At 39.4% G+C, this 21202-nt stretch overlaps 1 protein-coding gene across 2 annotated transcripts; it reads right to left on the reverse strand.

Annotated features, from left to right (window-relative positions):
- Positions 1-1895: 1895 nt before the first annotated feature.
- Positions 1896-20904, reverse strand: LOC129039339 (pantetheine hydrolase VNN2). Of its 2 annotated transcripts, XM_054493034.2 has the most exons (9): positions 20748-20904; positions 19268-19439; positions 16343-16574; positions 16087-16217; positions 14515-14707; positions 10785-11073; positions 9475-9848; positions 8051-8221; positions 1896-2835 (listed from the first exon to the last, which is right to left on the reverse strand). In XM_054493034.2, exons 3-9 carry the CDS (start codon positions 16553-16555, stop codon positions 2644-2646), a joined length of 1563 nt encoding a protein of 520 aa, XP_054349009.1. In that variant the 5' UTR covers positions 16556-16574; positions 19268-19439; positions 20748-20904; the 3' UTR covers positions 1896-2643. The 2 variants fall into 2 exon arrangements, with proteins under 2 accessions (XP_054349009.1, XP_054349007.1); XM_054493032.2 differs by lacking the exons at positions 19268-19439; positions 20748-20904 and having other exon boundaries at positions 16343-16592.
- Between the last annotated feature and the right edge of the window lie 298 nt (positions 20905-21202).

Below are 21202 nucleotides of genomic sequence, written 5' to 3' on the forward strand. Positions count from 1 at the left end.
ACTGTGTCTCTATCTTTAGCTCAAACTTCCATTCTGAACTTCAGGCCTATTTATCCAACTCAAAAGAGCTCCCTTCCACAAGCTCCCACCAAGAATCAACCCACCAGCCAGCCATTTGTACCTGTAAATTCTGCTTCCCCCCATCCTTACTATAAATGACTTCTTTTGAGCCTACTTAGGTCTAGCCCCTATCGGTGAGCACTGGATCCCAAGGACATTGCTCTAGAAGTTCTTCTCTCTTATTTTGTTTATTTTTTTGTTTGTTTGTTTTTGAGACAGGGTCTCACTCTGCCACCCAGGCTGGAGTGTAGTGGTATAATCTTGGCTCACTGCAACCTCCACTTCCCAGGTTCAAAAGATTCTCCTGCCGCAGCCTCCCAAGTAGCTGGGATTACAGGCATCCACCCCCACACCTGGCTAATTTTTGTATTTTTAGCAGAGATGGAGTTTTATCATGTTGGCCAGGGTGGTCTCAAACTCCTGGCCTCAAGTGATCTGCTTACCTTGGCCTCTCAAAGTGCTGGGATTATAGGCGTGAACCACCAACACTCGGCCTTTTTTTTTTTTGAGATGGAATCTTGCTCCATCACCCAGGCTGGAGTGCAGTGGCGCAATCTTGGCTCACTGCAACCTCCGTCTCCCAGGTTCAAGCAGTTCTCCTCCCTCAGCCTCCCGAGTAGCTGGGCTTTCAGGCGCACATCACCATGCCTGGCTGATTTTTGTATTTTCAGTAGAGACGGGGTTTCACCGTGTTAGCCCGTCTAGTCTTGAACTCCAGACCTCAAGTGATCCACCCACCTCGGCCTTCCAAAGTGCTGGGATTATAGGCAAGAGCCACCGTGCCCAGCCCCGTTACTGTTTATCATCAATTTTTCTTTCTCTACTGGATACAATAAAGAAAACACAAATATCCTATTATGTATTCTACAACTATCCTGTAATATTTTCTATCTTAAAAAAAAAAAAAGTTTTGATTTGACATCCCCTTCCAATTCCTGCCCCATTTCTCAGCTTTATTTTACAACAAAATTCCTTTCCACGATAGTATGTACTCCTTGCCTCAATTCCTGTCCTCCCAACAGGATTTTACCCCCATGACTTCACTGCCTTGTCCAGTTCCCATTAATCTCCCTATTACTAAGTCCGATGGTCAATTCTCAATCTCATCTTACGCAACGTCTTGGTAGTATTTGACACAGCTCCCATTATCCCATTCTTAATGTACTTTCTTCTTCACACTCTTTCAGTTTACCTCTTTCTTTCTTCTTAGTTTTCGTATTTGTTTACGTTGTTTTGTTCTTTGGACTTTTTTTTCTGGTTTCTACTCATTATCCCTGACTTGGCAACATGGGTGCACCCCGGGGCCCAACCTTTGGAAGTCTTCTGTTCCTATCTACACTCGAGGCTGCAGTGAGCCAAGATTGCACCATTGCACTCCAGCTTGGGTGACAGAGTGAGACTCTGTCTCAAAAAAAAAGAAAAGAAAAAACAACATAAAACTTTGATGATTATATGATTTGGACTATATACACAAATGCACATTCATTACAGCTTTAAAATTACCATCTTTGATGTCCCAATGCTGAACATAGGGAATATGTTTGCTCTTCTCAAAATTAAATACAAAGTGTGGCTTAACTTCCATATTCCTTCTCTTAATAGTAACCATGAAATTATAAAAGGAATCTTACTTTTCTAGTGTATTTTAGTAGAATATTAAAATCACATCCATAAGTAGGTTTATGACAATATGTAAAAACAAAAGATAAATGCTTCAATTGTGATTTTTTTATGTAAAAGTATTGAACTTAAAAATACTTTGGGAGATAAAAATCAGAAAATAAATCTGAAAATTCAAAATCAGTTCTTTAATTTTAAGAGTATCTGAATTAAATGATCAATAACAAATATACTAGTATACTTCAAGTAGCATGGAATATGTGTATTTTGTAAAAAGTCAACCAAATGCTGAAAATGGTGTAACTTTTAACTGTCATGGTCTTTGTGTTATGAGATTTCTGCCTGTTAAATTATGCCATAGCCTTAAGGTGGGACAGTTGGGGCTATGAGTGCCCTGGGTCAGGTCTCCTTTGATATGAACTTGGAACAGCCGTCAATTCTTCTAGCACTCAAAACTACGTTCACTGTAGAAATAAATGTCAACATTCCCTTTTGATTGGAAAGTAAATCTCCTGATAAACATTAGCATAGAAAACTAGGTGAATTCAAATTGTCTTTAATGTCAAAGGGAATTCAGTCATAAACCTCTAAATTCCCATCATTACTATTCTCTTCAAGGGCACAGCTATGTTTGCAATGGCCCTGAAACTCCTCACTCCCATACATACAAACCCACACAAAGTCTCAAGCAAATGAGGCTGGAGCTGGAGTTTGATCTTCATTTATCTGACCCAAACACCCAGGCTCTTTCTATTGTTCCACACTGCAACATTTCAGAGTAGCCAAAAAAATGGAGAACATTATCACAATACTTAAAAAATAATTCTTGATGAGAAAAAATATTTAGGACTCACTGGTCTATACTACTGAAATAGCCCTTCAAAGTTTCTTAGTAAACTTGGGAAGCCGATAAACATATTTAGCCAAGTATATGATGCAGAAACTGAGGGATAAAGAGACGCCCTATACCATTACAATATTTTGCAAAGCTATGATCATTAATAATATGAATATTAGCAGGTAAGTTATTGCTGAATTGCTGGTCCCACATGAGCTGTAAAATGAGTCCTTTGTGTACCACCTCCCAAAGAGTGACACTGTTAGTATAGGCCCAGATGATCCATTCTTGTTTACCAAACGCCCATCTTTCAGCACCTAAAGAAAAGGTGGGAAAAGTACAGTCAGCTTTCTTAACATACAAGTTAAAAGCAAATTAATCATTTTGAAACCATCCTAGATATAATGTATAGTCAAATCATTCCTGATTTAGGAGGATGCAGAAAGTAGGCCAGGCGGGGGATAGCCATTTACTATATAATGAAGACTAGAGCAATTCAAGAGGGCCCGAGGGCCCAAGATTTTAGTTTCAGCAATCAAATGTAACCATTAATGGAAAGTCAAAATCAGCAGCAGCAATTCATTGAGTTCATTCTATTATGTGCAACACAATCAGGAACCAGAGAGGTATACATCACATCCTTCCCTCAAGAAGCTTAAGAGCTAATGGTGAAATGGAGTGGATTCTAAACATAAAGAGAGAAATCAGTTTATCAGTGTATCAGAGAAGAAAACAGGTAAGTGCTTAGGAGGTCTGAGAAGAAAAAACTGAACTGGTCTGTTTCACAGAGTGGGACACAAGCTGCCAAAAACTCAAGCTTTTAGAAATTTCTTTCAAGGGCTGTATGGCGGAAGACATTGTGGGAAGTGGACATTGAATCAGCAAAGGCTCATTCTGAGACAGAAGTGTGTGTGACAGGTCAAGGCAATGTGAGTTCTCATTCTAGACTGGTTAAAACCAGTGGTGTGCTGGAGCTAGTGGTGCACAGGCTCATGAGAACAGATTGTTAAATTTCCAGGAAATTGGACAGCTGGCTGTTAAACACAGCCATTATTTTTCCCCCTTTCTTGAGATGGAGTCTTGCTCTGTCAACCAGGCTGGAGTGCAGTGGCATGAACTTGGCTCACTGCAACCTCCGCCTGCTGGGTTCAAGTGATTCTCCTGCCTCAGCCTCCCCAGTAGCTGGGATTACAGGGGCGTGCCACCAAGCCCAGCTAATTTTTGTATTTTTAGTAGAGACAGGGCTTCACCATGTTGCCCAGGCTGGTCTCGAGCTTCTGGCATCAAATGGTCCTCCCAACTCAGCCTCCCAAAGTGCTGGGATTACAGGTGTGAGCTATCAAGCTCTGCCAACAGATCCATTCTTGAAGCTGGTGGGATCATGGTGGGAATATTGACACAATGAAAACTGGCAAATTCCATAAATCAGGGCTTTTTGTTTTCTACCTCAGAGAAGGAATTGTTTAAAGTTACATCACACCACTGGCTAGAGCTGAAGATTAGTGAAGAAGAGAAGAAGGAATATGATCAGAGGAAGGTGGAGATCAGATGCGAAAAGCATGAATGACCAGATCTACCCTGAAGCCACAGTGGAGTCTTCGTAAGAGAGGAATGTGTACAAAGCAATTGAACAAGAATAGAAGGAAACATGCATAGACAGTCAATAAACAGAACAAGAATAAAAGAAAATGAACCCATTAGTTGTGGAAATGGAGTTGGAATGGAGAAGAAATTGAAAATTGGGAAATTAGTTGGAGTGGAGAAGAAATTGAAAATTAGGAAAATAGATGCTTTATAACTGGAAGGAGAGAATGACTAAATATCCTAGAAGATAATGATTGTACTTCACCATTCACAAAGTGCCTTCACATGCATTATCATATTTGATCCTCACCAAATCAGTGAGGAAAATATTCTCTTCTATGAGTAGGAAATTCAGAGGTTAAGTGACTTTCCCAAGGTTATCTAACTAGTTAGTTATGGAGAACGGACTCTGCCAGTGCTTCTGACAATACACCAGAGTTGCCTAAGGTGCTAAAGCAAGATGTTTCCACATTTGTGGGCATGGTCAGTAACACCACCCTTTTAACATAAAACTAAAGTGGTGGTGGGGGTTGAGGATATACAACAAGTGTGTTGAAATCTCTGCAATAGTGATCCTCTAAGATAACATGTAAATATTTACGGAGAGAGTGTGCATCCATCAACAGAACTGAGAAACTACTCAAGAAGCCATAATGAGCATGACTGATGTAAAACATTTGTCATCTTCAATATTATGGCTGCTCTCTCTAGAAACAACATACTCACAGAAGGGCCATGCCCTGCAAGGTCTCTAGAGAAAAGAAGCACTAAAAAAACCAAGAATGGGTTATTGGACTTTTTTTGGCTCTTTTTGAGAAAAGTGAGCACCTTGATCCTACATGGTCTTTAGATCACCAGCCCTAAAGAGAAGAAACACATTGCCTCAGGCTTCCGTGGCTTCTTGGAAATCTTTTCCAAGAATGCCCAACTCCTTTTGTTTTAATTCTGCACTCACAAAACAAACTGATCTATCATTTGTACTTTTGAGAGGATTTGCCAATGAAGAGTCTCCTTGACATACAGTTCATTGTTCCCAGCTAAGGGAACCTATTTTTTAAAATAACAAGTTGGTGTTCTCGCTTATCTATCTTGCAAACTTGATTAGTATCTGTTCCTTAGAACCTGATGAACTTCAGTGAAAGTCATGCCACAGAGAATCTACACTTACAAAATAAAGACCTGCCTCACCCTCACCATGATGCTCCCTCCAAGGGACTGCAATTCCAAAGACCCGCCCTGCCAGCTGTCACATGGCTCTTTCATATCTTTTTTGGTGTAATGCAATCTATATCTCATTTCCTTCTTCTGCAAATGGTCTGGAGCAGGTGAGACAAGATCCAAATGATGATTATAGGTGCCCAATTTAAACGGTAGGTGCTATGCCCCCCTTCCCTCCTTCCTTCCATCCATCCAGGAAGGAGCCAGAGATGGGATGCAGCATGACAAGTTCACAGAATCCTTAAAAGTTGAGACCTACTGATACCACATTTACCCTGATGTAATTATTACACATTGCATGTCTGTATCAAAATATCTCCTGTAACCCATAAATATATACACCTACTATGTACCCACAAAAATTAAAAACAAGGCCGGGCATGGTGGCTCGTGCCTGTAATTCCAGAACTTTGGGAGGTCAAGGCGGCAGATCACTAGAGGTCAGGAGTTGGAGACCAGCCTGGCCAATGTGGTGAAACCCCATCTCCACTAAAAATACAAAAAGTAGCTGGGCGTGTTGGCATGCACCTGCAGTCCCAGCTACTTATGAGGCTGAGGCAGGAGAATCGCTTGAACCTGAGAGGCAGAGGTTGCAGTGAGCTGAGATCGCACCACTGCACTCCAATCTGGGCGACACAGCGAGACTCCATCTCAAATAATAATAATAATTAAAAATAATAAAAAAACTTTTTTTAAGACTTGAGATGTAAAAATACTATGGAGTTAAGCATTTAAACATGTATTCTCTTGTATCATTCTCTAACTCTTCTTAACTGCCTGAAGCCATTTGGGTTGAAATTTTTAAAACAAAGAAAGGAAGTAGTAATGGAATAAATTATTTATGTTCTCCAACTGTTCATGCGCTATCACCATCCACCTTCAAACACTTATGTGGTTCAGAGTAAGAGTGAAATGGTATTTCTGGCTTTGGACCTTTAACCTAGTTTGGAAAACTCTAGCATTTTTTTTGTCCTTCTCCCATGGATGAAGTAATTTCATCAGGTAAATGTTCAGTCCTACTTTGGGACAATTCCTCAAAGAGATAGATTTCTATGAGTCCAAGACATGGAAAAAGTGGCAAAGTAGTACCAGAAAATTAGATTGTGTGCTCAGTTTAAATCTTCAGGCTTACAGAATATAATGCATCAATATGGCTAGACCCTATGTCCTCCTAAGTTTACCTTGGTGACCCTGATTTCTCTCTCTCATTTCCTTGAAGTGATCTCAGATAGATATTTATGTCAGTCCAGCCACCTTTTAGCTACTGGATTTTAGCCCCAGACTCCTTGCTGTAGATCTAATCATGATTTTCTGTAGTTGGCACTTCAGCTTTTATTCCAGCATCAACTTGCTCATGAGATTCTACCTAAACAGGTTCTATGGCAGCAAAGGATTCCTGATCTTTGGATTTTATGGCCTTAAGGTTACACTGTGTGTTAAATTGTTGGTTTCACAGAATTAAGTATTTTTATAAGTATGATATATTCCACTCTGATAACACAGCAGATACAGATACATGACCATAAGCAATCTGCAATTTTAAAGACTTCCTTACTTGATGTCTTGATTGAATTAATTTGGACCCTATTTTATAGGATATGCAACGATTTCACCCTAGTTACTGGAACCCTGCCACTGTTTGCCACAATTCAGAGAAGACATTAATATTCAAGCCACTGGAATATGTGTATGTATGCATGCATGTGCATGTGTGCAAGTGTATATTAGCAGATATAAGCCTGCAGAGTTATAATTCTAATTTGAAGCCAGCTTAATTTGTGAATTAATTAGCTACAGCCACTGTAATTTATGAACAAATGCTGGGTGCAGTGGCGCATGCCTTTAAATCCTAGCTACTCAGGAGGCTGAGGCAGGAGGATTGCTTGGGCCCAGGAATTTGAGGCTTCAGTGAACTATGATCATGCCACTGCACTCTAACCTGGGTGACAGAGCAAGACTCCATTTAAAAAAAAAAAAGTGAAATAAACATCTGATTTTCTGTTTGTTTTCACTTGTGACAAAAGGAAGTTAAAAATCTATAAACAAACATTCTTCAATGAATGGTATCTCAAACTCACAGTTCTAGGTATGTTCTTTATTATGTTCTTCCAATGAAGTATCATCATTTTATAATTAGTTGTTATAAATTGAAAAAATGATCACAATATTTTCCCCTCCTTGACCCATGTCCTTTTGCTGTGTGATTTTATAGCTCTTCCCGTTGAGAGGTCTGAGTTCTTTATTTCTCTACCACTTGAATCACCATTGCTCATGTAACTTCCTGTGTTGATGCAACATTTGCAAACATGGTGCAAGCAGAGATTTGCAAAGAACTTGCAAAGATTTTTTTCTCTTGATGCTTCTGGACTCGTTCAGCTAACATGTGAACAAGCTCAGGTTTGCTGAAAGATGAGAGACCACAGGGAGAGATGGCCTTAATAATCCCAGCTGTCCAGGACAAGGCAATCACAAACTGGTCAGTCCTAGTCAACCCACTAGCCAATGGCAGACATAATGAGCCCAGCCAACGTCAACTGAGCCTATCTCAGACCAGAAAAACAGCCTACCTACACCAACTTCAAATTGCCAACCCACAGAACCAAGGCTAAAGAAATGGTTTTGAGGAAATTTGTTACACAGCAGAAGTTAACTGGCAGAGTGGCTATAGCTTGTTTTACTTGGCTTCAGAGAACATATAAAATGAAAATACTCTTATAAAAGTCCTCTTACCTCAAATTTTCCAGGTGACAGATGAATTTCGGTAAGTAGCACTTCAGGAAAAACATACTCTGTTCCAAATGTGCCACTGAGAGAGAACATTTCAAATCTTGTAGAGGCAGTTTCTACTGGCCGTCCACAAGTTGTCAAATTAGTAGTCCTGCACTTCAGCATTGTGCAGACCTATGTGGAACAAACGCAGATAAAACGCAATGCCTTACATCGAAGTTACTCGTACCAGAAATGTTGCCTTAGTGTTTAACCACAGCAAAGCAAACATTATCTTTCTCTGAAAAGGGATTTGGATCATGTTTCTTATAATTAACTGCTTTATTAAAAATGGCAAGGGACTTGAGAATCAATCCACTTCCTGAATAACAAGTGGATTAAGAGAAAGAAGTCAGTTTAGAATTAGAGTTAAACCATTAGCTTGGTATGACAGATGATGGCATTGAGCTCAATGAAGTGGAGATCTTTGGGCAACAATAGTACTGAAGAGTACTGAAGCTGAAAGGATATTAATCTCACCTCTCTTCCCAATCCTTTTCTTTAGAAGAAGGAAGTGGGACACGGAGTATAATAGGAAAATACAAATTCAGAGCCAACATTCTATAAGAAGTTCTCATCTTTAAAATTTGTCATTTGAAAGCAATACAAGGCCAGGTGTGGTGGTTCACACATTATTCCAGCACTTTGGGAGGCCAAGGCATTCGGATCACCAGAGGTGAGGAGTTGGAGACCAGCCTGGCCAACATGGTGAAACCCTGTCTCTACTAAAAATATTTTATATATGTATATATATATTTCCAGGTGTGGTGGCACATGCCTGTAGTCCCAGCTACTCAGGAGGCTGAGGCACAAGAATCACTTGAACCTGGGAGGCAGAGGTTGTAGTAAGCCGAGATCATGCTATTGCACTCCAGCCTGGGCGACAGAGTGAGACTCTGTCTCACAAAAAAAAATAAAAATAAAAATAAAATAAGAAAAGAAAAAGAAAGCTATACAAAAACCAGGACATCTGATTAGAAGAGAAACTAAAATAAAAGTAGTATCCCTATTTACTGTTAGTTTTGCAAGTGAAAATAAGACTGTTTATAATTTAGATATGTTGGCAAACCCACTTAAGGAAGTCTTCTTGATGTTCTCCACAGTAGGCTGGTTTATTAGTCAAATAGAAAGTCATCATGGTTTGGTTAATAATTTTTAAAATATGCTTAAAGCAAGCAATAAGATTATACTTAATTCCCATTGTAAATATTTTATCCCAGTGTATGTATGTGTATAAACGCACATGTGTGTGTGTTGTGTGTGTGTGTGTTGCCATCAATGCATGGAGTCAAGCCAAGGAAAAGCACCTGGTTTTCTGGAACAAATATAAAAAGTTAACCTGGAATTTACCTTTCACTTGAATGCCCTTTCATTTGAACTGAAATTACCTGCCAGTACTCTCTTCTTCTTCGGCCATGTAACCCTGTAAAAGCTCCTAGAACGTACACTTCATTCTCTTCTTTTTGTAACATTCTGTAGCTTAAATGACAGCAAAGCTCCTTTTGACAGACTGTAAGATTTCCTGCGTTTTCAAAAAGTTCTGTGAAGTTGAACCCATCCCTGGAAATAAATCCCATGAAAGTGTTTTTCTGTACTGGAAATGGTTTGATGGTGGTGGCGTAGGCATTCCAATTCACAGCTGTTGGGTAGGCAAGCGAGGATAGGGGATGTGAATCCACCTCCGAAAGGAGAATTTTTCCCAACTCTGTCTTCATGTCATAATGATACACTTTGGGACCGTTTGGTGCATAAATACCACTTCCTGTGAATGAAAGACAAGTCTTCTAAAAACAACAACACACACAAAAAAACCAACACTGCCAATTTCCCCATCAGAACTGGGCACGTGATCACGCCACAATATTAGTCACGATGAGAGAGCATACACGCTTCTAATTGCACTGAACACCCAACTACTTCTATTCTCTATTGGAAGATATTAAAATACACATTCCTTGGTCTCATTTCAATTAAACCTTAAATATAATAGCATTATTTATTAGCATTATGGAAAATTAAACCAACTACAAAAATCTTTGTAGTCAGGAGTTCCTGAAAGATGGGGAAAGGGAATAAAAATTCTCCCCTATTCCTCATTGTGGTGGTTTTCAAATATATCCAAAAACTCCTTAACACTCTTCTTTCCAGTGGGAGGATCTAATTCCTTTCCCCTTGAATGTTGGCTAGACTTAGTGACTCACTTTCAATGAATAGAACATGGCAGAAGTGATGGTGGGTAACTAGTCATAAATAGCAATGTGGCTTCCTCCCTTTTCTCTCTTGTCCCCTCTCATTAATTGCTCTGGAGGAAGACAGCAGCCATGTCATGAGGGTATGCCTATTTCCTATGAGGAGACAAAGGGCGAGATATAGAGGCTTCCATGGCCACTGAGGAAAGTAATAGCTGGGTAGCATTTGGCAAATTACTTGCACTCTCTGTATGTCAATTTTTCTCATCTGCAAAATTGGGATGACACTATCTCATATAATTATTGTAATAATTAAATGAATAATATACATAAAGGTCTTAGTATAACCATAGCTTATAATCAAGTGCTAGCTTTTTTTTCTATTGTGAAACTATGAAAAACACAGTAATAAGTTCCAACAAGCAAAAAATTAATACAAGTCATAACTAAGGCATTCATTTCTCTGCACTTAAAAATATAAGATGAAACCTAACCTGGTCATGAATTACCTGTCATATTTAGGCTGACATGATGTGCGTTGGCCACAAGAAGATTAACTCGCATTCCCATTGCCCAAGCTGAATGGAATTCAATAGCTGTCAAAAGGGGCAAAACATTCATCCAAGCTGTGGGAAACAGTATGGTGTCCACATGGAAATCTTTCACCAGGGTAACACCGGGATCATAGAAGAATATATCAAAGCACGTGAAAATGCCAAACCTTCCAAATGTGGTGTTGAAAGTCACCAGCTCCGGCTTTTCAGGGACGTCAAACTGAGGCTCAGAGTACAGGTGGTACTACAACAAATGGATAGGAGAAAACTAGTAAAGCCTTGTTTATTGAAGAAATGACTCATAAAAACCCTCCAACTTGGTAACAGATTTGGCTATGGTCAACTGCAGGGAATTTCCTAGGAAGCGGATAAATCTGGCAATTGGAAGTAAATTTCTAAGGAAAATGTGGAGGAATATGTAACATACGTCCATAGCATCTCTCTTATCTCCTCTCTCTCCTTTCTCTCTCCCTCTCTCTCAGTTAAGAGCCAAATACCTTCCCATAAACCCCAAAGTCTATAAGCTTTTTTTAAATTTAATTTTATTTTATTTTTCTGAGACGGAGTCTCGCTCTATCGCCCAGGCTGGAGTGCAGTGGCATGATTTCGGCTCACTGCAACCTCCACCTCCTGGGTTCAAGCAATTCTCCTGCCTCAGCCTCCCGAGTAGCTGGGATTACAGGCACGTGCCACCATGCCCGGCTAATTTTTTTTGTATTTTTAGTAGAGACGGGGTTTCACCATGTTAGCCAGGATGATCTTGATCTCCTGACCTCATGATCCACCCACCTGGGCCTCCCAAAGTGCTGGGATTACAGGCATGAGCCATAGCGCCCAGCCCTATAAGCTTCTTAAAAGTTAAAAGATATGCATTATTCTTCTTTGAATCCTTGGTGCCTAGAAACGTAATATTAATAGATGCATAATAAATACCTGTGAGTCAGTATTAATAGATGCATAATAAATACCTGTGAGTCAGGTGAAAGATGCCATCTCTTTCTTTAGTGTCCCATCCAAAGTAATCTTAGTGACTCTTACCCACCTTTCAAAATTACCATAGAAAGAAATGTATTTAATTCCCCGATTCCTTCCAGGTAAACTCAAGAAAAACTTAGTCTAATATAATAATTGGAGTCAACAGTTAATAAAATGGTCGGCAGTGTAGAAAAAATATCTAAAAAATAGAAAAGAAATTGAACTTTACTACTGTTTTAAGAATTGACAGGCCATGCCTGTAATCCCAGCACTTTGGGAGGCCAAGGCGGGCGGATAACTTGAGGACAGGAGCTCAAGACCAGCCTGGCCAACATGGAGAAACCCCGTCTCTACTAAAAAATCCAAAAATTAGCCGGGTGTGGTGGTATGCACCTGTAATCCCAGCTACTCAGGAGGCTGAGGCAGGAGAATGGGTTGAACCTGGGAGTCAGAGGTTGCAGTGAGCTGAGATCGTGCCACTGCACTCCAGCCTGGGTGACAGAGCCAGACTCTGCCTCAAAAAAAAAAAAAAAAAAGAATTGATCGACAAAGGTATTCTCATTAGGTTCACATATGTCAGAGGTCATGGGTTACAAACGGTCCCTGAGGTACCCTCAGGGAAGAGTGAGAGTAGACAGGGTGACTGCAGGTTCCTTGCTAGTTTGTCCACATTCAGTGCACTGTGCTATCCTGCACATTTACAGAATAGCAGAATAGCTTCAAATGATTACGGCAAAGAAACTGCATTGAAAGATAATATGAATAATGCAAACAATCTCCCAAGCAAGAAAATGGAAGCACTGACCTTTCTATTTTTACTATGAGACACATTTTAAGAAGAAAGTGAAGTGCAGTGATGTATATGAAAAGAAGCTGTCAAAATCCACAAAATTATGAAGAAAGCGTTTTGAAATTGTTGTGCCTTATAAATACACACACAAAAATACATATATTGAGGACTTATGTTAACAGTTTTTTCCAATAGGGGTCCATGACCAAAATCATTTGAAAACCATTGGTTTAACATCCCTCCTCTTAATTAATATTTATATTTTAACTGAGACTGCCAGGAGATAATTTCTCCACTCCAAAGATTCTGAGGCTACAATTTAAGATGCTTAGAAAATATCTGGGAGTGGAGAAGGGACATTCATACTGCCTGTAAATCACACATATCCATTTAAAAGGCCAGCCTTCTTTCTCTACCTAGTTTAGTGTAAAATTATGACTTAAAGGTTATTTGATTCCTTTTCTCAATTCAGAATTTAAAGTAAACATTTTATGGTTTGAGCTTAAATCTATAAGATGGTAATTAAATTAGCTGGTGTAGAAAATAAGGTATTTTGTGATTTGATAGCAAATTAACTTATGCGAAGCTGATTCATACAATTTTGAAACATCTTTATACCATTTCAATATTAAATAGTATTTAGATTATGGCTGTGTTTGGTGGCTCATGCCTCTAATCTCACCATTTTGGGAGGCCAAGGTGGGAGGACTGCTTGAGTTGAAGAGTTCAAGGACAGCCTGGGCAAGGTAGTGAGACCCTGTCTCCAAAAAATATTTAAAAATTAGCATGGTGGCACATGCCTACAGTCTCAGCTACTTGGGAGGCTGAGGCAGGAGGATCTCTAGAGCCCAGGAGTTTGAGGTTAACAGTGAGCCATGATTGCTCCACTGCACTCCAGCCTGGGCAACAGTGAGACCCTGTCTCTAAAAAAATATAAAATTATTGAAATAATGCCCAGATTATAGTCACCTTAGTATCTTTTTTATGTTAAAATTATTTGTTTTATATGTGCAAAAAGTTTATCTCAATCCTGGACCATTATGACACTTTTTTTTTTAAAGACCAACATTAATCCCTTTATTTCTGAATGAGATGAAATCACTGACATGCTTGATGCTTCCACTATTAGAATATACCCTTTAAACATGAAAAGAACAACTGCAGGAGCTTTAACATCCATTATCATGGGTGAACATCTTTGTTTACTTCTAAAGTACATCACACCTATTTGGTAGTTAAAAAACTGAAAATAAAACCTTTTCTTGTATAAAATGCTTGGTTTTAAAATGGCAATTTATTCTGCTTTCTGAAATTTAAGCCTTTTAGATACCACAAAGTTACCCTCCTGGCCTTATGACACTTTTTTTTTTAATAGCTCTCTGCCTACATGATTTTCCAGAGTAGTTTTTTCCAAAGTGTCATTTTCTTTTTTCTTTTTTCTTTTTCTTTTTCTTTTTTTTTTTTTTTTTCTTTTTTTTTGAGAATCTCCCTCTGTCACCCAGGCTGGAGTGCAGCGACACAATCTCGGCTCACTGCAGCCTCCGCCTCCTGGGTTCAGGCAAGTCTCCTGCTTCAGCCGCCCACATAGCTGGGACTACAGGCATGTGCCATCACACCCAGTTAATTTTTGTATTTTTTAGTAGAGACAGGGTTTCACGATGTTGGCCAGAGTGGTCTCAAATTCCTGGCCTCAAGTGATCCGCCTGCCTCAGCCTCCCAAAGTGCTGGGCTTACAGGCATAAGCCTCCACGCCCAGCCCAAAGTGTCATTTTCTTTATTGCCCACTTTCAAAAAGCAAAACAACAACAACAATACCCTTTAGTAATATTGTATCATATAGGGAATGAAACTCAAACTCCTAAACCCAGCACTGACCACTCACAACACGCTCCATTTTACACATCCGTCCCTCTCTCTTACCTTATGGTAACGTGCTACGAGTTTTCCTTCTGTATTATACACCACATTGGTATTGTATTGAAAGTAGCCATTAGGAGGACATGTGGAGTCACGGGAATTACATGGCTTTTTGTCCCCCAAATTTGCCAAGACATAGATAGAGTTGTTCTTGGCCAGGCAGCTGAGTCTTGCTTGTACTGGTGTGTGACCAAATCTAAACCAAATTATAATTAAGAAATTTCAATTTTAAAAAATATTTTAGTCACTTCATACAGAGACAATAGCAACTGTAACCACTTAAGTGGAACTTAAGTCAATACAAAAACTATGCCTAAAAATATCATACTTTAAAAGCCACAGGTGATTATACACTTGATGAATACTTGCCACACCGTATTTATTGCTCCAGAAATTCATTATTCAGTCTCCTGCCTCATCAAGGGTCTCCTCTCTACTGAAACATCCCATCAGCAATGAAATATCCTCTAGTACCTCCCATCTTTAAAAAATAAAATTAAAACCTCTTTTGACCCTTCCAAACATGCCCTTCCAAATATTGCTTTAATCCTCAGCTCTCTCTTCAAGCAAAACTCCTCAAAAGATCAGTCCCTCTTGCTGTTGCCAGTTCCTCCTCTCCCATTCTCTTTCAGAGCACTCCAACTTTTATCTCTATCGCCCAAACTCTTACTAACGCCAGCAGTGACCCCCACATTTTACCTGATCTCATCTTAACTTTTCAACAGCAGTTGGAACAGTTAATTACACCTCCTTCTGGAAACACCTCACTTCTTTATTGGACCCACCCTCTCATTTTCCTATTTACTGGTTGCTCTTCTTTGACTCTTCTGCTGATTCCTCCTTTTCTTCCGAGTCTAAACACTGGAATTTCCTAGTGCTGAAGCCTTATACCTACACTCTTCTCTAACTCACTCCACAGGTGAACTCATCATGGTGTTTAAAACCATCTATATGCTGACATCTGATTTTCTCTCTCCAGATATAATTTTGTCTTTTCATGCCAGACTTGTCCATGCAACTGCCAGGTTGACACCTCCAGGATGACAGTAGGACCTAGATTTTTAATATATATTAGAAGGTTTCTAGATAACCTTTTCCCAGGAAAATTAGCTTTGTGAGCCTAGGAAAATGCAGTTTCAAAGCATAAGGTCTTATGATTCACTTGAAAATACATGGTGAAGTCTTCGTGCCTAAGAAGCAACTCTGGGATGGAGAGACTCTATAACACTGAAAGGGTGTCCCTTCAGCAGAGGCTTTGGAATGTATTCCTAACACAATCCGCTGTCTACTTCAGAAATTAAGTTACTACTTGTATCTATGAGATCTCTTCCCTTAGTTTTTCTTGCAGGAATACCCTATTTACACATTTTCTCAAAATTTAATAAAGATTTTCAATCACAAAAGACTGTTAAATAGTATCTAAGTACAATTTTTTAAAATCTGACAAATATTGAGATAAATATAACCATAACATATACCACATATATGATAATTCAAGAGCAATCATTTTGCTTTGGTGAACGTGCACATTTTAGAGAGTTACTTTTGCACAAAAGACTAAGATAGTTAAAATACCTGTGGGGGTCTTGACATGGAATCCAGTTCACCTGAGGGTCTGGGATATCCTCCAGATAAGGGAAAACAGTTTCCCTGGTAAATTTCCATCCATAAAGTGCATCTTCTGGAGTCACAATGATTCGTGCACCCTGTTCAAAACAAGTGAAATAAAAATGATTTTTCCATGTACAACAACAGACAATTCAGCTCTCTCATCTTCCACCAGCTCCCATGCCCCTCGTATACATTATGATTAACAGAAATAAGAGAATACCTGCTCAGCTGCCTGCTTGATCGCTCTCTCCAGAATGTCTATATTCTTGTTCATGAGATTCAAGGCATCCTCCTGAGAAACCGGTGTTTCTGTTTTATTTGGCAAAATGACAGCATGTTCATACACTGCAGCTATAAAACTGTCCTGAGTACCAACCTGCAGGGTTATTAGGGCAAAAACTGCCACAGAGGTTGGAAAAGAGGAAGTGACCATGGCCAAGGTTTAGTGATTTCTGAAAGCAAAAATAACATTCATGTAGCATTTACAGAGGGGAGAATGTTTGCATAACATGCGGCTGCCAGTTACTGGCCTTTTATTTTATCATCTTTTTTTCTTCTTCTTCTTTTTTTTTTTTTTTTTTTTTTTGAGGCGGAGTTTGCTCTGTCACCCAGGCTGGAATGCAGTGGCACAATCTCAGCTCACTACAACCTCCACCTCCCAGGTTCAAGCGATTGTCCTTCCTCAGCCTCGCAAGCAGCTAGGACTACAGGTGCACGCCACCACGTCCAGCTAATTTTTGTATTTTTAGTAGAGACGGGGTTTCACAATATTGGCTAGGCTGGTCTTGAACTCCTGACCTTGTGATCCATCCACCTCGGCCTCTCAAAGTGCTGGGATTACAGGCGTGAGCCACTGCACTTGGCCTACTTTATAATCTTAAGAACGCAATATATCTGACCACTTTTAAAGAAAGAAAAGTTGCAGTTCATTTAAGACAATCAGAAAATATTACAGGGATTGAACAGCATGTACTATTAAGATTTAATGTTGAATTTCCAAAAGACACCCAAATTCAAATATAGAACAATTCCAGCTTTTGTTAATAGAAACTCATAACTAAATTAACTCTCATGTAAAAAAATCACATCCCAACAAATATCTCATTTATTAAATTTAAAAATTGACAACAATTTTTTTGGTTCTGATGACTTACTTACATTGTGTTTATTTTTAGACAAGGGGGAAAAAATTAAATACTTACTACTAAGAAAATGTAACAGAAAAATATTGAGAACAAAATTTACCCAAATCCACACTCTGACTTACTTATTGCTACTAAGGACTGAAAACATGTGCTCCAGAAAAGCAGGATTTTGTGTCTGGTTTGTTCACTGCTGTATAGTTAGTGCCTACAGCACCAATACCCCGAGGCATCTAGGCCAGAGGAGGAATCTCAGCTCAGGGGCCCCAGGCCTCAGGAGACTCTGCTTCTTTCCTTCTTTCTCTCTTTCACCCTTCCCTCCCCCTCCTCCGCCTACTTCTCCTTCTCCTCCTACTCCTTCTCCTCCTTCTTTTTCCTCCCTCCCCATCCCCTGCTTTGGAGGAAGATGCCAGGGAAGAGGAAGAGTCCAGGATTGGTGATAAGATCATCTGTGTTGTAATAAGGAGAAGATATAACTTACACTTTTGTTAGCAGCAAATAACAACAATGAGTTTAAAAACAATGCTAACAGGCCAGGTGCAGTGGCTCATGCCTGTAATCCTAGCACTTTGGGAGGTTGAGGCAGGCAGATCACCTGAGGTCAGGAGTTCAAGACCAGCCTAGCCAACATAGTGAAACCCCGTCTCTACTAAAAACACAAAAAGTAGCTGGTCGTGGTGGTGGGCGCCTGCAATCCCAGCTACTCGGGAGGCTGAGGCAGGAGAATCGCTGGAACCCAGGAGGCAGAGGTTGCAGTGAGCCGAGATCACACCATTGCACTCCAGGCTGGGCGACAGAGCGAAACTCCGTCTCAAAACAAAAACAAAAACAAAAAAAACAACAAATACAGGATGTGATCTTGGATGCCTTCTTAGGACATTCATATTCTCCCTTCCCCAGGCCCAATCCTACCAGATAAAGGATTTGTTTTATTTTTTTCCAGCCCTTTGGTAAAAGTCACGGAAATGCTTTTAGACAGCGTAGAAGAGTAGGTACAAATAAACAAAGTTTATTCTGTGCTTTCCTTCATACTGATATAAATGTTTTGGTAAGAGTGGGGCCTAGGGGCTATAAATAAGATCTGCTCATATTTTCTGCTTTGAATAGAAGTTTCTATTAAAGGAATAACTTTTCTTATCTCTGTAGAGCAGAAAACTAAAAATAATTCAGGAAAAATGGTCAAGCCCTTTTGTGGAAAATGTAAAGGGATAGATATTTTTATGAATTTTTAGCAGATTGTATAACAGACTGTTAGTATATAACCATACTATGTAGTGTATAAATAATTAGTAAATTAGCATAGGTGATTGGTATATAATAGATTATGAGTGCTGTTACAGTTTAGAAATCATGTAACCCAAATGCCCACTTATTACAGGATAGGAATCTGAGGCATAGAGAGCTAGAGCGACGGAGCAGGATGTCTGCTTCTCATTCCTGATTCCAGAGTCTTTCCTTTATACCCAAAACAGCACACGTGTCTGTGCTCTCTTTTAATGTCTGCAACTGAGTGTCTGAACACTCATGTCTTTTGGGGTTTTTTTGTTTTTTGTTTTTTTGTTTTGAGACAGAGTCTTGCTCTATTGCTCAGGCTGGAGTGCAGTGGTATGATCATGGCTCACTTCAGCCTCCACCTCCCAGACTCAAGTGATCCTTCCACCTCAGCCTCCCTAGTAGCTGGAACGCCAGGTACGCACCAATATGTCAGGCTAATTTTTGTTATTTTTTGTAGAGAGGAAGTTTCACCATTGTGCCAAGGCTTGTTTCAAACTCTCGAGCTCAAGCAATCCACCCACCTTGGCTTTCGAAAGTGCTGAGATTATAGGTGTCAGCCACCACAGCCAGCCATTCATGTCATTTAAAGAACCCAATTCAAAATGATCACCTTAGGAAGACCATAGGCAAATTTGCTAAGTGCTAAAGAAATTTCTGATGCAGTTGATGCCTAATAAAAACAACTAAGCTCTTCCATCTCTGTAAGTACAATTTGGGCCATGACCTACCTTCATTGATCTAGTATCACCAGTTAGTAATACTTCATTATCTCTTTTGCTTGGAAGTAGTCAGGTAAGCTGATGAGGAGGAGTTAACAGTTTTAAAATTTTGGCAGTAGAAGTGGGGACTATCATATCTGTTATTGTATTCCCAAATCTGGATGTTTTTCTCTGTCCTTGGCTGTAAAAGATAGGAATAATGTTGATTAGAGTTTTGGTTTTTTTGTTTGGCTAACAGGGAAAGGGAAAATCACTTCTGATATAAAATCAAGATGACTAAATTCCCTCCTTTGTTTTTTTATTTGCAGCATCTAAAAATTGTCTCATTGAAACTGAGAATTTGAGTAACAAAGGTAATTGCAAAAAAGAATTAGAAGTTAGTAAGTGAAGGAGCAATTTAAATATAGGAAAATCCCTGAGATGTAAAGAAAACATTTGCCATAGAGGTCATTGATATTGTTTTAAATCTTCAGAAGTAAAAAACCAAATTCAGGACATACAGTCTCAATAGTTGACTTTTCATAAAGATGATTGATCAGGTAAAGCTTAAAATTTTTAGTTTAACTGAGTTATAAAATAAAGTAAGATTATTTTGCCACAGGCAACATTGATTAATTGTAATTCACTGCTAAAAGAGCCTACTTCCTAATTTGCCATTTTGGGATTAATGAACTTAGCTAAAAGGGTAAAAAGTTAAAATCAATTAAAAATTATTTGGCCAAAGAGTCACTATAAAAAAAACAGTATTTGGGTGGGCGCAGTGGCTCATGGTTGCCATCCCAGCACTTTGGGAGGCCGAGGCAGGCGAATTATTTGAGGTCAGGAGTTCGAGCCCAGCCTGGCCAACATGGTGAAACCCAGTCTCTACTAAAAATACAAAAACTAGCTGGGCGTGGTGGCAGATGCCTGTAATCCCAGCTACTTAGGAGGCTGAGGCGGGAGAATTGCTTGAACTCAGGAGGCAGAGGTTGCAGTGAGCCGAGAACGCATCATTGCACTCCAGCCTGGGTGACAGAGTGAGACTCTGTCTCAAAAAAAAAAAAAAAAACAAAAAAAACCGAAAAACAGTAATAGCTCAAATATTTGTTTCTAATTGTGAATCTGATCTTCTGTTAGAATAATGTTCAATTGGACTACGTTTTAAGTCTTTAATTTTAAAAACCTCATTTTTTTCCCACTTTCTCAAGAGTAAGCATAGAGGTGTAGTTTCTGCTTTGCACCACTTCTTTGGACCTCTATTTCTCATCTAAAAGTTTAGGTAATCATACCTGCTCTATCTCCTAAAGATACATGAAAGTCCTCTGTAAGACTACAATGCAGATGACAATAATTAACAAAAGTGAGTGACTATTTAGTAATATAATATCCTGACTGCTTAATATTATTTCATTGTTAGGCCCACAGAAGTACTGTTGTTCAATTAAAATTCTAGTCTATTTGGATGACCGTGCTGAAGAACTGCTGGAATGAAATGGGGTTGACAGGGTACCTGGGCATCAACTCCTGATTCATGCTAAACCCAGCGTGGTAGAAGAACTGCAGTGGGGTAGCAAAGGTGAAACAAGAAAACCAAGGAACTCAACCCCAAGAAGGAGAGGAGCTGCTCCAGGCTCTGACACTGGCTGCTGGACTTCCTGTTCTGTCCCTTCTCCTGGATGCAAAATGACAAGTGACCTGAGAAACAAAGAATGGGAAATATCATGTATTATTATCAATGACATTCTCATAGGCAGCAAGGGTGACACATCAAAATAAGAATAAGAAGCAACAATAGACAGAAAAGCCAGGCTCCAATGTTAAAACTGTTTCTCTTAATACTGTATACCAAAAAAATACAATACTGTATCCAAAAAAACTACTTAATGGCAAAGAAAAACTTTTCTGTCTCTACACCACCGGAGTATTACATATGGCTTTAGCGAGACTGAGTCAGGCCCTGTAAAA

The sequence above is a fragment of the Pongo pygmaeus genome, chromosome 5 (genome assembly GCF_028885625.2).
Source record: "Pongo pygmaeus isolate AG05252 chromosome 5, NHGRI_mPonPyg2-v2.0_pri, whole genome shotgun sequence".
Taxonomy (NCBI): Eukaryota; Metazoa; Chordata; class Mammalia; order Primates; family Hominidae; genus Pongo; species Pongo pygmaeus.

What these genes read in the sequence shown, in the direction of transcription:
- LOC129039339 (XM_054493034.2), bottom strand. Translation starts at nt 16,555, where the DNA reads ATGGTCACTTCCTCTTTTCCAACCTCTGTGGCAGTTTTTGCCCTAATA. An exon ending in CCATGTCAAGACCCCCACAG is followed by an intron (nt 14,708 to 16,086) that starts GTATTTTAACTA and finishes AATTTGGTTTAG; the next exon opens with ATTTGGTCACACACCAGTAC. An exon ending in GAAGAAGAGAGTACTGGCAG is followed by an intron (nt 8,222 to 9,474) that starts GTAATTTCAGTT and finishes TGTTCCACATAG; the next exon opens with GTCTGCACAATGCTGAAGTG.